This window comes from Talpa europaea (assembly GCF_964194135.1).
Source record: "Talpa europaea genome assembly, chromosome: 11".
Classification (NCBI taxonomy): Eukaryota; Metazoa; Chordata; class Mammalia; order Eulipotyphla; family Talpidae; genus Talpa; species Talpa europaea.
The window spans coordinates 18,725,611-18,740,019 of NC_140078.1; the positions used below are offsets into that span (position 1 = coordinate 18,725,611).

The 14,409-nt window shown below is 46.7% G+C and overlaps 1 protein-coding gene across 1 annotated transcript in view; it reads left to right on the forward strand.

The window, feature by feature from the left end:
• ASXL1 (ASXL transcriptional regulator 1) overlaps positions 1 to 7,441 on the forward strand; it is a gene marked incomplete at both ends in the record, with an annotated part of 71,998 nt that extends 64,557 nt beyond the window's left edge. Inside the window, 5 exon segments of the mRNA XM_084247937.1 lie at positions 240 to 403; positions 498 to 594; positions 2,989 to 3,094; positions 3,381 to 4,014; positions 4,529 to 7,441. Coding sequence (XP_084104063.1) covers positions 240 to 403; positions 498 to 594; positions 2,989 to 3,094; positions 3,381 to 4,014; positions 4,529 to 7,441 — 3,914 coding nt within the window.
• Between the last annotated feature and the right edge of the window lie 6,968 nt (positions 7,442 to 14,409).

The window sequence follows — 14,409 nt, forward strand, 5'->3', positions numbered from 1 at the left end:
CAGTCTTATCTGGAAGGATGTAAGGCCAAATTTTCTCTTAGGTTTGATGGCAACGAGAGTACTCTAAAAAGAGTAATTGTATATTAGAGTGAACTGAACGATAGAGCAGATTGTGTATAGATAAGTTCTGGGTAGCTTGGGTGCTGCCACCAAAATTTCTCCCTCAGTTGGCATTTGCTATCATGATTTAAAAAGCTGAAAAACCTTTATTTTGCTTCTTACTGCTTCAAAAATCACAGGTCAAATGAAGCGCAACAGAGGGGAAGAGATAGATTTTGAGACGCCTGGGTCCATTCTTGTAAACACCAATCTCCGGGCCCTGATAAATTCTCGGACTTTCCACGCCCTGCCATCCCACTTTCAGCAGCAGCTCCTCTTCCTCCTGCCAGAAGTGGACAGACAGGTGCAGTTGGGTGGCTTCCTCTTTGCTTCTTTATGGATAGGCTTCTTTTCCTTTCTTATATTTGCTTATTGGATTTTCTACCTGCTCCTTCTAGGTGGGGACAGATGGCTTGTTTCGTCTTAGCAGTAGTGCACTGAACAACGAGTTTTTCACCCATGCGGCTCAGAGCTGGCGGGAACGTCTGGCTGATGGTGAGTAGACTTTCTCATCTCAGATGGCTAGAGACGTAACTACCATGTGTGGTGTTGCTGGCATTTAAATTCCATACATTTTCCATCTTTTTTCCCCCAATGGGTATTTAATATAAGTCAGACTTTCCTCACAAAATTAATAAATGTGATGGGTATTACTGTGCTCCATAGTGCTAATGAAGCTAGGGAGTATTTGGGCTTTCATTTCATTTGTATGTTCCTGTGTTGCATCACTTCTTCATCGTTAAAATTGTAATCTTTCTGGTAACCATGGCATTGTCTAGATGGGTGGAAGAAAGTGCACTGTGGCATTGAACTACACAGCAAACTACCAGGTGCTGTTTTGTCGGACATTGCCACTTGGAATGATTGTTAGCTTAGTTTTGCAGGAAAGCTACATGGAAGGGTTGAGAGGTCCCAAAGGCACCCCCTTCAGGTTTGGTAATTGACTAGGATTTGTGGACTCCGTATGTAGTGATACCCAGAGTTATACATTCTTGGAATGAAAAACTATATAGCAAAATCAGTAAAGGGAAAAGACACCTGAAATGAAGTTCAGGAGTGAGCTTCCAAAATTCTCTCCTTGTGGTGTCACACAAGATATACTTATTCTTGCAGCAGTGAGTTGTGACAACACATGTGAAGTGTTGTCTACCACAGAAGCTTGTTAAAGACTCAGTGCCCAGGGTTTTCTTTGGGAACTGATCATGCAGGACCTCTAGCTGGCACACACCCAAATTCCAGATTCCCCAAAGGAAAGCAGGTACTTGCCATAAACAGTCTTATTTGCATAAAAAGCTTAGGCACAGTGAGCCATTCATATCAATTTAGGGAAAGGTGGGAACCCTCCTGAAATCAAGTTCTCAGATGTCAGCCAAAGGTAAAGACTTACCTAAGCAGACCTTCTTAAGGGTAAGCAGCCAGGCCTGCTGTGTTACTTTCTATGCACAGAAAGTAAGAATAGGTCTTTTGTTTATTGTTTTGCTTTTTTTTTTTAAAAAAGATTTATTTATTTATGCATACAAGAGCTGGGGTACAGGCCAGAGATGTGGGGGGTGAGAGGATTCACCAGCGACAGAGTGGGGAACAGAACAGGCAGACTGACTGAAATACAATGCTGAGGAGTGCAGCGGGCGAGACAGGAGAAGTCTGCTGCACCGTGTGGGTTGCTCCCTGGCTGGCTGGGGATCGAACTGGTGCTGCAGAGGCTGCGGATTGCTTCTTAGTGCAGTGCTTCACCCCTTGCGCCACCAGGGAGGCCCTTGTTTTGCTTTTTGGATTGATGTGTTGCTTAATTACCCTAGTGAAGAGTCAGTTTCCCTTATAATAGATGTGTTGGTCTGTCATGTGAGATAGCCTCTGGAGGAGACAGACCAGTGTGAAAAGATGGTGAGGGTTAAAAAAAATGTCCAAGGCCTCCCTGGGGTGGTAAAATGGGTTAATTCTCAGCACTATGAAGCAATGCGCAGCCATTACAGCACAAGTTCAATCCCTGGCCAGGGAACTGGTCCATTTGTTGCAGTAGACCTCTCCTGTCTCGCCCTCTGCTCCCCCAGCAGTGTATGTCTCTGTCTCTCTCTCTCTCTCTCTCTCTCTCTCTCTCTCTCTCTCTCTCTCTCTCTCTCTCTCTGTTTTTCTGTCTCTTTCCTTTCTTTCTTTCCTTTCCTTTCCCTTTCTTTTCCCTTTCCTTTCCCTTCCTTCCTTCTTCCCTCCCTCCCTCCCTCCTCTCTCTCTTTCTCTTCCTTTATCTCTCTCTGTCTCTCTCTCTCCCCCTTTCTTTCTCTCTCTCCCCCTCTTTCTTTCTTTCTTTTCTTTTTCTTTCTCTCTGTCTTTCTGTCCCCTCCTTCCTTCCTTCCTTTCTTCCTTCTTTCCTTCCTTCCTCCCTCCCTCCCTGCCTCCCTCCTTCCTCCCTCTCTGTCTCTCTGTCTCTCTCTCTCTCTCTTTCTTAGAACCGGAGTACAGGACAGATGCGCAGGAGAGTGAGAGGATTCACCAGAGACAGAGCAGGGAACAGAACAGGAAGACTGACGAAGTACACTGCTGAGGGGTGCAGCGGGCGAGACAGGAGAGGTCTGCTGTGATATGCATCAAACCGCACTGCAGACGCCGTGGACAGCTTCACAGCGCTGTGCTCAACCCCAGCAGTGTATTTCAATAGATCTGCCTGCTCTGCTGCTCACTCTGTCACTGGTGAATCCTTTCACCCCCTGCACCTCTGGCCTACACCCCAGCTCTTGTATGCATAAATAAATAAAATCTTTAAAAAAAAAAAATCTCTGAAGTCACATGTATTTTGAAAACTCCTGATGTGGTATAATTGCAAGATTTGGCTTTCTGTAAGATCGACATTAATGTTCTGAATGCATGCACTCCAAAAGTTTTATTTCTCTTTAGGTGAATTCACTCATGAGATGCAAGTCAGGATACGACAGGAAATGGAGAAGGAAAAGAAGGTGGAACAATGGAAAGAAAAGTTCTTTGAAGACTACTATGGACAGAAGTAAGACACTTAGTGCTGAGTCCTAGTTGGACTTTCGGTGGGTGGAGATAGTGGTAGATGTTCTCCAAGTCATGCAGCTTACATTGTATGAGAATGTGGAGATTGCAGTGACTTAGGTTATTCCGCTGAGTGCCATTCATAGGGAAGCTGACATGTTTTCTTTGATTAGTGTCATATACCGTGCAGATTTATTTTGTTTTGAGATAACTGTTATGGATACGTTTAGGGAAATAAAGTAAATTTGCTCTCTCTGGCCTGTAACTGATGCTGTAAGTTTGGTTTGCAGATTGGGGTTGACCAAGGAAGAGTCGTTGCAGCAGAATGTGGGCCGCGAGGAGACTGAAATGAAGAGTAATTTGTGTGTCCCAGGAGAATCGGCACGTTCACAGCGTGGTCCAGCCACCCGCCAGCGAGATGGGCATTTCAAGAAACGCTCTCGGCCAGATCTCCGAACCAGAGCCAGGAGGAATCTGTACAAGAAGCAGGAACCAGAACAAACAGGGATTGCAAAAGACACACAGTCTGTGGTCCCAGATACTCCCCTCTACAAGGAGGGGGAGGCTGAGACTGATGCACCAGAGGGTGGCAGCCCCCACCTGCCAGGAACATCTTCTGCAGCACCTAACCCAGAGGGTCTTGAATCCCCAGGTGAACCTCTGGCTTCCCAGATCCAGACCGAAACAGAGGATCTGGTGCGTGCCTCTTCTTCTCCAGATAGAATTCCCAGCTTGCCTCAGGAGACTGTGGATCAAGAGCCCAAGGATCAGAAGAGAAAATCCTTTGAGCAGGCGACCTCTGCATCCTTTCCCGAAAAGAAGCCCCGGCTTGAAGATCGTCAGTCCTTTCGTAACACAATTGAAAGTGTTTACACCGAAAAGCCACAGCCCACCAAAGAGGAGCCCAAAGTCCCGCCCATCAGGGTAGGAAGCTGTTTGAATTTTGACTGCCCTGGGACCGTGATTCCTCTGGGGGTCAGGAGATATATGGAATCTTTGCAGGGACAGAAAGCCCTGGGCCTCTTGTTGTTAATGTGTGCATGTAGTGCCCTGTCGAAGAGAGTCATTCTTGAGCCAGACTTTGATGATCAAGGAAATAAGTTTCTGTTCTTCTTCACTTTTTACTCTGTTGAAATTATCGCTAGGATTGGGAATCCTTTGGGGTTTCTCAGTCTTTTATTAGTGTAGTGAGTGACTCACATGGTCCCACCAGAAATTAAATTTAGAAGTGTGGCATGTAACAGCCCTTGAGCATACTCTGCTCAGAATTGGTGCGGTGTTGTATGTAGCTGTTTTCTCAGGATTATTTCAATTGTAAGGAAAATTATTGCTTCTCTAAGCCATGACCCCTAAGCTGTTAGAATTCCAATTTAGCTTTATAAATCCTAGGCCAGAGCACATAGTTCATTAAAATGGTTTTCCAATTCTTATCTTGCAGATTCAACTTTCACGTATCAAACCACCCTGGGTGGTTAAAGGTCAGTCCACTTACCAGATATGCCCCCGCATCATCCCCATCACGGAGTCCTCCTGCCGGGGCTGGACTGGTGCCAGGACCCTCGCAGACATTAAAGCCCGTGCTCTGCAGGTCAGAGGGACGAGAGGCCACCACTGCCATCGAGAGGCGGCCACCACTGCCATCGGAGGGGGGGGTGGCCCGGGTGGAGGTGGCGGCGGGGCCACCGATGAGGGAGGTGGCAGAGGCGGCGGCAGTAGTAATGGTGGTGAGGCCTGTGACCACCCTAAGCCCAGGGGATCCCCGAGCACCCCTGGAGAATGTGCGTCAGATCTACAGCGAACACAACTACTGCCGCCTTGTCCTCTAAATGGGGAGCAAGCCCAGGCCATAAATGATGTGTCCAGAGCCAAGAGAGAGGACCTCATGTCTCTCAAAAAGGGAGAGAGCAGTCCTGTACTAAGGGTTTCAGACGTCCTCACAAGCAGACTGGATGATGCCTCCCAACTCCCCGTTGCTCCAACTGGGGATCAGCTGTGCCCTCAAAGGATCCCAGATTCCCTGTCCTCCACAACCCCAGCACCTGAGAGATTAATTGAGCAGCCTCCATTGCATCGAGATGTTAGAACTGAATGTGGGTCTGGTACCACTTCCTGGGAAAATGATAAAGAACAAGGACCCACTGTACCCACAGAGAACAGTGCTATTCAGTCTCTGGTGGGGGATATTGTATTAGAAGAGGGAACTGGCCAGACTGTAGATGGTGACTGTCCCACCATGAAGGAGCCTGTGAATGTGACCCCCATTTTCACTCCTGAATCGTCATTTGCTGGTTGCCTGCAGGACAGACAATTTGATGACGAATTAGGTCTTGGTGACTCATGCCCACCCATAAGGGAAAGTGCTACTAGACAAGAAAACTTGAAAACTAAGGCTCTTGTCTTTGCCGGTGCTGCTGCTTGGATGCCTGGCCCATCGAATGACAAGACAGTGGGACAGCCTGAACTGAACTCTGAAGAAAATGTCCCATCTGTTGAGCCCCAGGTCAGCAAAGAGCCGAAAGAAGCTCCTCCCCTCACTTCTGCATTGCCTGGGGGGTTGATAGCTGAAGAGGGTCTAGAACCCCCCAGTAGCTTTCCTTCACTCTGGACAGTGCTGGCTGGAGGATATGCTGACAGTTCTGGCAACAACTGCAAACAGGTGGAAGTTGAGAGGCTGAAAATCAATGGAGACTGTGAAGCATTGAGTCCTCACAGTGAGTCCACAGACACAGCTTCTGACTTTGAAGGCCACCTCTCTGAAGACAGCAGTGAGGCTGATCCTAGTGAAGCCACAGTGACAAAGGAATCTTTGGTGGCAGACAAGGAGGAGAAACATGACTGTAACCTATCTGCCTCACTGTCCAAGGTGAACAGTGACCCAAGTCTGATTTCAAGGACAGATGAAATAGCTGCTCCTCAGAGCTGGGTGTCTCGAGTATGTGCAACCCCTCAACGGATCCCAGACTCCCTGCTTCTGGCCAGTACTGAGTACCAGCCAAGCCCCATGCCACTGGGCAGATGCGGGTCCTCAGTGGAGGTGACTAACCCACTAGTGATGCAGTTGCTACAGGGCAGCCTGCCTCTAGAGAAGATTCTTCCTCCAGCCCTCAACAGCAAACCTGAATCTGCACACCTCCCACTCATGGAAGAGCAGAGCCAGGGTGGATCCCATGGAATGGGATCTTTACAAGATCCTGGAGAAAACCGGTGCAAGTTTGGCAAAAGCAACCCTAGTACTCTAACATCTTCGAAGGAACCACTTCTAATCGAGAGCCATGAAGCAAGCAGTAATCTTGCCAGACTAGAGGCCACCCCAACTTCTGGTGCGCCCCAAAAGAATTTCAAGACAGCCCCAAGTTTAGACTCCCTCTATCCAGTGACAAATCCAATGGCTGCCTCTGGGAAACTCCAAGGGGATTCCAAAGAGCAGTTCTCTCTCTTCAGTTCTGAAGATCAAAAGGAAGGCCATGACCTATCCCAGTGCAGTAATCCCATTACTGTCCCAGGCAAGAGTCCAGGAAATCTCACTACCTCGAGAGCCCCTTGTTTCTCATCTCCAAATGTGATCTCCATGGGTCCTGATCAGACAGTCCGGGCCCTGAGTGATCAGAACAGTGCTGGAGGCCAAGGGAAGAAACTCTTTGGCTCTAGGAATGTGACTGCAGCCCTTCAGTGTCCCAGGCCTGTGGCACCAGCGCCACAACCTGCTGATACTCCTGGCTTTCCTAGTAGGAAGTTGGAGCCAAGCAAAAACCCTGTATCTGGTGGGGTACAGACTCCCAGGGAGGATTGGGCTCCAAAGCCACCACCTGCCTCTGTTAACAGCATCAAGAGTCAGAAGACTTTTGTGGGGGGCCCTCTCAAGGCGAATGCAGAGAACAGAAACGCTGCGGGGCCTAGTACTCGGGAGCTGGTGGATCACTTGCAGGGAATGCCCTTTGTCCTTGACCTGCCCTTCTGGAAATTACCCCGAGAACCTGGGAAAGGACTCAGTCAGCCTCTTGAGCCTTCCTCCATCCCTTCCCAACTCAACATCAAACAGGCATTTTATGGGAAGCTTTCCAAATTCCAGTTAAGTTCCACCAGCTTTAATTATCCTTCCAGCTCCCTCACCTTTCCCAAAGGCCTTGCTGGGAGTGTGGTGCAGCTGAGCCACAAAGCACACTTTGGTGCGAGCCATAGTGCATCACTGTCTTTGCAGATGCTCACCGACAGCAGCAGGCTGGAAAGCATCTCACTCCAGTGTGCGTGCAGCCTGAAAGCCATGATCATGTGCCAGGGCTGTGGTGCATTCTGTCATGATGACTGTATTGGACCCTCAAAACTCTGTGTATTGTGCCTTGTGGTGAGATAATAAATTATGGCCATGGGAAAAGCTGTATATTTAGTGTGTGTATTTTGATAATGATTGATCTTAAATCTGCATACAGAATATCATTGATATAATAGACTGTCTCTCCAGGCAAGAGCATTCTTGCCTCTCCCTAAAATCTGTAGTGTTAAAGCTCCTCCATCATTTAACTAACCCTTCTGGTCTAACTGGAGGGGTTTCCTGCAGGGCAACTTGTTGGGCTGCCCACAGCTGACTAACCAGCCTGAGCTCCCAATGCAGACAGCCTGGTGCGTCGTGGGGAGCCAGCCTGACCCCTAGAGGGACTTGAAGCTGAGGCAAGAAGGTTGTGTCCTCCACCAAGGGAATTCACCTACCTGAACTGAGTAGAAATGTCAGTCTTCCACTGCCCCCTCTCTACCATCTTTCCTTCTACCCAGTCTGGGGAGTTGATGGTTGGTAAGAAGCCAGCAAAGGGTTCCAGTTAACTCCCAGCAGTGCCCACCAGGGGGCTCAAGTACCTGCTGACTTAAGGGTCACAGTCAGTCATTTGCCTGTTGACCTTTGGTTCTGTTGCTGAAGCAGATCTGGAACTTTATCCACTGGCCCACAGGAGCTTTTGGAACCTTGAATAGCCCTGCTTGGACAATAGGGTTGGGCATAGGCCTGTCTTTACTCTTGAAATGCCATCTGTAGACCTTCTAAATCAGATGCCCAGGCATTTGGCGGGTGAATTCCTCTGCTTGACACCCTCCCCGTCACTTTGGACTCTGGGAATGGGCATCTCCACGCACCTGTGTATGTGACAGTCATTTTACATTTCAAAGCAGTGTGTGTTTCTTATTTTTATATTTTTAACTCTTTATCCTTGGATGTATAAAGTGAACTTTTTGGCTTCTGTAAGTATGCTCTATGCACCTCTAATGTTTTATCATGTATTTATATGTTGTACACAGTGCTGGCCAATTCTGTAAATGGATGTATTATACAGAGAACATGACCATCTCTCCCTTATTTTACGTCTTCAGCGTCATTGCATTCAAGTGGTGTAATTGACTTCTCTCTACCTGTGCCAGAGCCACTGCGTGCTGTGCTGCCTAATATGAGAGGGGCGTGATTGACTGGTGTTTTACCAGGTTGGCCCACATACCCCGCCACAGCCTGCCGAGCCACAGTCACTCCTGTAAGCTACTGAGCAAATGCATCTTGCTCCTCACCTCTTCTCCAACCTTCACTGGCTGCTTGCTGCCATTTGGGACAAACCACCACCAGTGTTAAGTGCTCCTGGATTTATGGGTGAGTGCCCTGGGCAGCCCCAAGCAGGCCTTCCAGAACTGGCTCTAGGGTCACCATCTGTCAGCAGTACCTGGGACCACACTCTCCTGGTGCCACAGGACTCCTTTTGACTTAGTTTTGACAAGTCGGGAAAGAAACAAGTAGATGTCTCCATAGTTGTCTTCCCTCTTCCTGCCCTGCCTTATTTCTTGTACCTTGACTTGCGGCAGAGTTGAGAGTCCTCCCTATTTAACCCAGGTCTCCCTGTGTGAGTGCTTCTGTATGGAGTATAAATTTGGTATGGCCTCAGCAAGCCTCATTTCATCTGAAGGGTTTCTCCCCCACCCCCATTTCATCCACTGTGGCATTTTTGTCATCTGAAGCATGAGTGAAAAGTTGGCAATGATGTGGTGGTGATTTAACTGCAGTATTGGCAAAGTCCAAGTTGTCAACTTCCAGAGTCTGTTTACCAAAGATAGGGAACAGAGGCCTAAGTGTGTCTGATCCTCTTCTTCTGCTGTGACCTTTGGGGCCACTCTAGGGTAGTTTGAAACTGGTCTGGTCCATGGGGCTGCCCAGGGAAAGCACTGCTCTTGTATGTCTCTTGTGGTATTGGAAAAATAAACCTGTACAACCTGCATTTGTGGTCTCGGTCATCTTCTGTGGCCACCCTGATGGGATGGGAAGGAAGGCCAGGTTGGAGAGTAGAAGCTGCATTGAAGGAGCAAACCCCAGCTGACATCACCTTGGCTCTGGAACAAATGTGACTCTTGTGAACTTAGTTCTACAGATGACTCGTCAGTTTCACTGGTATTTGGATCTGCAAAACTTGGCCAACTTTCACTGTGTGCACTAGCAGCAGAAATCTAATGAAACTGATGGGGTGTTTTTGCCTTGTGTGTCAAAGCCATGAACTCACATCCCTCCATAGCTACTTACCCCAGCTGCCTCATCAAGACTGAGATTGCTGAAGAGATTTCCTAATGGCTGCTCATCTGTGGGGCGGGTGACCAGTTATGACCTTGAAAAGCCATAAATGCAAGAATCTCTCTGAGCAATAGCAGGCAGCAGTGAAGGAGGTGCTGGCATAAGAGGAAGTCAGACTAGTCAAGTGAGCCTGAGTGGATGACAGGCTGTAAGAGGTTCCCAGTTAAAAGTCCTCAGACTTAAATGGAGTACTTCATAATGATTTGGGCATATCAGAAACTCAGTTTATAAATAAGCTGAAAGCACAGGGGAAAAAAGATGGAAGCGAAAGCTAAAATACATATCCTTTAATTTGTTTCTTGTGAATTGGAGAAGGTATACTGTATGGTGGAATACCTTTGGTGGAAGCACAGTCTGTGTTGCCCTCTTGTGGGTGACTTTCAGTGGTGAAGAGTGGGCTTTGTGGTGTTGGAGATTCATACTTGAAACCAGATGCTGATGGTGCCCCTTGCTTCCTCTTGTCTCTTGTGCGTCAATTTGAGGCCCGAAATGAACATCTCTAACCACCAAAAGATAGAGGCAAAAGCTCTATAAGGGCAGTTGGAGCTGGTGTTTGGTGGTGGTGCTGTTAGACAGAAGGGCAGTTGGAGAAGTTAGAGTCAGGTGGCTGTGTGGTGACTGGGCAACTACTTTGGTGGTGTGTGTGTGTGTGACTTTGTGTCACACAGTGCCTGCTTCATCTGCAGGGTTGGGACCTGACATTGCCCATCGAATCTCAGCAGGAAGGTAGAATGGTGTGGGGGCGGGTTAGACTTTGTTACCTCCCAAGGTCTGTGATTAGGGTAAGTTCCTTGGCTTCTCTGCCAGCTTCTTCCTCAATGGGAATTACAGCGTCTCCATTACAAAGTAGTGGCTGGCCATGTGACCTTACAGTAGCAATCTGTACAAGCTCCTGTTTTGCTTGACCCTCACCCCAGAGGGGAGCCATGGGGCTGCTACAAGTGCTGTGCTAAAGAGGTAGTGTGGGCTCTAGTTGGCCATCTGCCGTTTGAACTACTACAGCCATTCAGTACACGTTCTGAGTTTAGAGACTGAGTGCTTGGCAAGAGAGGATTATTTTACTTGTGGTACAAAGATTGAGGAAATGGTTTGGAATATGAAAAAGCTATCTTACTGGCTGGACGTGGTGTCAATTTATTTTATGTCTCTTTTTGAAGTCAGACCCTGCTTAAAAGAGGGGTGTGTGGGTATGTGTGTATGCAGTAGAGTGCCTCAAACTCATCAGGGGCCTTAGGGAGCCAAAGATTTGCCCTCCCTGCGCTCTGAGAGAAGGTGACACGGCCTGTGTTGCCCTTGTGTGGGTGACTTGTAGTGGTGAAGAGTGGGTCTTGTGATGTTGGAGGTTCATACTTGAAATCAGATACCTGCTTCCTTTTGTCTCTTGAGCGTCAATTTGAAGGCCCAAAAATGAACATCTCTAACCATCAAAAGATAGAGACAAAAGCTATGTAAGGAAAATAGTGAGTAACAAAAGGAATTGTCAATTTGGTGGTTCCTTACCTTTCTGAGGACTGGCTCATTTGAGAGCTGGTCAAGCTCTTCCCCCAGGAATACATACGGTTGTGCATGCTATTTCACAGGGTTCACGAGCTCATTAGGCAACTGGGGCCCATTATTTAAGAGCCCCTGATTGATGGTAATCCTGATAAAATCTTAGTTTATACAAAAGATCAGAGAGAGGACGCAAGGGATCTTTAGTGCTCCTTAACAACTATGCTTCCCTAACACATTTTAAATTACTGTTAAAAGTGCAATTACACAATTAAAAGAGGTTATCAGATTTGACATTGGTTAAGTTTTAATTCACTGTTGCCTGGGGGCATTTCTGTTTGCTATTGTCCTGTACACCATTACCACCAGTTATCTGGTGCCCCGTTTAAAGAAACCAGACAGGATCAAGCAGCACTGCCCTGTCCTCGAGTGACTTTGGATCCCAGTGCTCCGAGAGCTGCAGCACCTCATCTGGAGGTAAGTGCTTTTCCAGCTGACTGGTGTAGTCTGCATGAGATGGGTCAGGGTTCTGAATGTGTTCTCAGGTTGAGGGATTTTAATGGTTAGTTGGTGCTTCTTATCAGTGGGAGCTTCAATAGGGCAGGAATTTTCATGGATTACTGAGGATGTGCTGTCTTTGGTCTCTGTAGAGCAAGGAAAGATGAGGCACTGAGGTTCCAGCTCCTGCTCTGGCTGTACTGCTACTGTCGGTAAGGAAGCCAGCAGGTACTCACTTGGTGCCATGGCTTCAAACTATTAGCCCTTCTCCTATCCATTCTATTTATTTGACTGAATTTTAATTTAACAAATTATGCCCATTACAAAAATGTTTTAAAAACAAGTGCTGTATAGTATGTCTGTGTATACACACAAGGCAATTTTAATAGCTAAATTTATGCTTTTAACTAATACAGAATTGTTTTTAAGTTCATGATAATCAGGTTTGCCCAGCCATATTCCTGCAAAATTTCCAGGACGTTAATACACAAGTCATGTAAGTAGAAGGGGTGGAAAGCCCAGGCACAAACATCATTTTGGGAAAAGCATTTGTTTCCTTCGAGGTTTTGGGTCGAATGGATGAAGGTTCGGAAAAGTGATGGTGTTTCCTCACTTTCCAAGCTGAGAAACTATTTGTCAGTAGAAGCTGAACTTTGGGGTAGAAGGGATGCTCTTTGCAGGGAGTAAGTTTAAACTAAGACCTTGCTCGGTGACTGGCTGCTTCTAGGAAAGGGGATGTGCCCATTCCCTGTAAGTGGGAAGAAGAGCACCTCCAGTGTGTTTCCTTTCTGACAGCCTAGGAGTGAAGGGAAGGACCTTCTAGGTGATGGCTCAGAGGCCAAGAAAAGGTGACATCTGCTCTTTAGGTATTTTAGTGCCAAACTAGATTTGGAAGGACGAGAACTAGCTGGCAGGGCAGGTGAGGAGAGGACACAGTGGGGGAAGAAAACACACATTCGGTTTGTTATTCAGTGTTTATTAAGTAGATTCAGTCTTATATATGATATACAGATTCAAAAGAAAAAGGATTCCACATACTTATGAAATCAGTGCATTTAGCAAGTAATACCATGGAGATAACAGCTCGATTAACAGCTCATTGGTCTTTTGTTAAGTGAGGGGAGAGGGAGTTGGCCTGTGCTAGTCATTCCACAAACAAAACAGAATTTAGTTGCATCACATAGAGAAGACACATTCTAAGAATTAAAATATTAAGCCACATTTACTGGAAAAACTCACTATATAGAACACAAATAATTTTTATAGAGCATTGAGGAGGAAGTCCTCACCTGCTTAGAAGAGCCACGTTAAGTTGCATAGGTGCATATCTGTAAAAATATAATTTAGAGGTGAAGCCATTGATTAATAAAGAGTCACCTTTAAAAGTTGGTGCCATCCATTGTTTGCCTTAAGTGCCATATGCTGTCTGGACCCTCCAGCCCCTCCCCAGAGGTGATGCCTCATGAATGAGCTGCCTCAAGGGAACCCTGAAAAATGTTTGTACCATCTGCACTGAAAAGTCTTAAAATCTCATCTCAGATGGGGAACTGATGCTCTTTTAAAATATTAAGTTATGCCAGGGGATGGACAAACCTCTTGGGTTCCTAAATCCTAGGTGGCTTGACCCGGAAGATAACATAAATCACTTTGACCTTCCATTCCCAGGCTGCTGGGAGAATTAGACCCATCCCACAACTCTGCAGCAAAGTCCTGCTTTCATTTCATGTCTTGTGTGTCCATGCAGTTACCCACCCAGCGGCCAATAGTCTATTCTCAGTCATCTGCTGCACAGAGATTTTTCTGAGCGTATAAAAGTTTTTCAGCAAATCTGAATTCTATGTGGTGTAAGTTTTGTTTTGTTTTTAGGTGGAATCATAGGTAAAAAGAGAGGTTTTGTTTTGTGGCTTTGCTAAGCAGATGAGCTTAGTGAGGTGCACCTTCCTCCTCAAGAGAGAGTCTTGCAGAACACACAGGGACTGGGGCATCTGTACATGTAAACAGTACACTTTCACTGAGTCCAAAATTAGGAGCAAAAATACAAAGGTTCACATTGGTCTTAGGTAGATACAGGCGAAAAAGGATCGAGCTATTTAGCTCAGAAACAACAAAAACAAAGTTTCTAAAGCACCACTAAATTATATAAAAATCAGACCATGGACGGATTGAAACTGGTATTCTGGTGAAATACTTTACTATCTTGTAAAAAGTTTTACAAAAAATTACAAATTAAAAGTATCAACCCTCTGAGTTCAAAGCAGCATTTTGAAAATGGACTGGTAGTTAATCCTGTAACCGCCCCTGAAGTCATGAGTGGCCCTTGGGACTAGGGGTGGCTGGTTTCCACCTGTTGAAAGTCCTCTAAAACCTTCCTAATCCCCTACCTGTTCCCCTCCCCCTCAACACTGTTCTTGGGTATAAACTGCCCCTTTCTACGAGTGGTGACAGTAAAATGAATTTCAGATGGGTTACACTATTACTGGTCTATTAGATCCACCACTAAAACCAAATTCCCATTTCTGTGAGTCGTTTCCTTCTGGTGGGATTAGCCCTCTGCAAAGACCCTGGAGTTGGTGTATTCTACTGTGGTCTTTTACCTTAGGATCCCAAATAATTAATTGTGTGCCCTGAGGCCCTCCATGTGAATTTTAAATGGCTGTGGATCAGGGCTTTGGAAGCTCCCTTTGGGAGAAGGCAGTCCCTGGGGTGAAGGCGGGACGGCAATGAGCTGGGTTCAGCAGAAC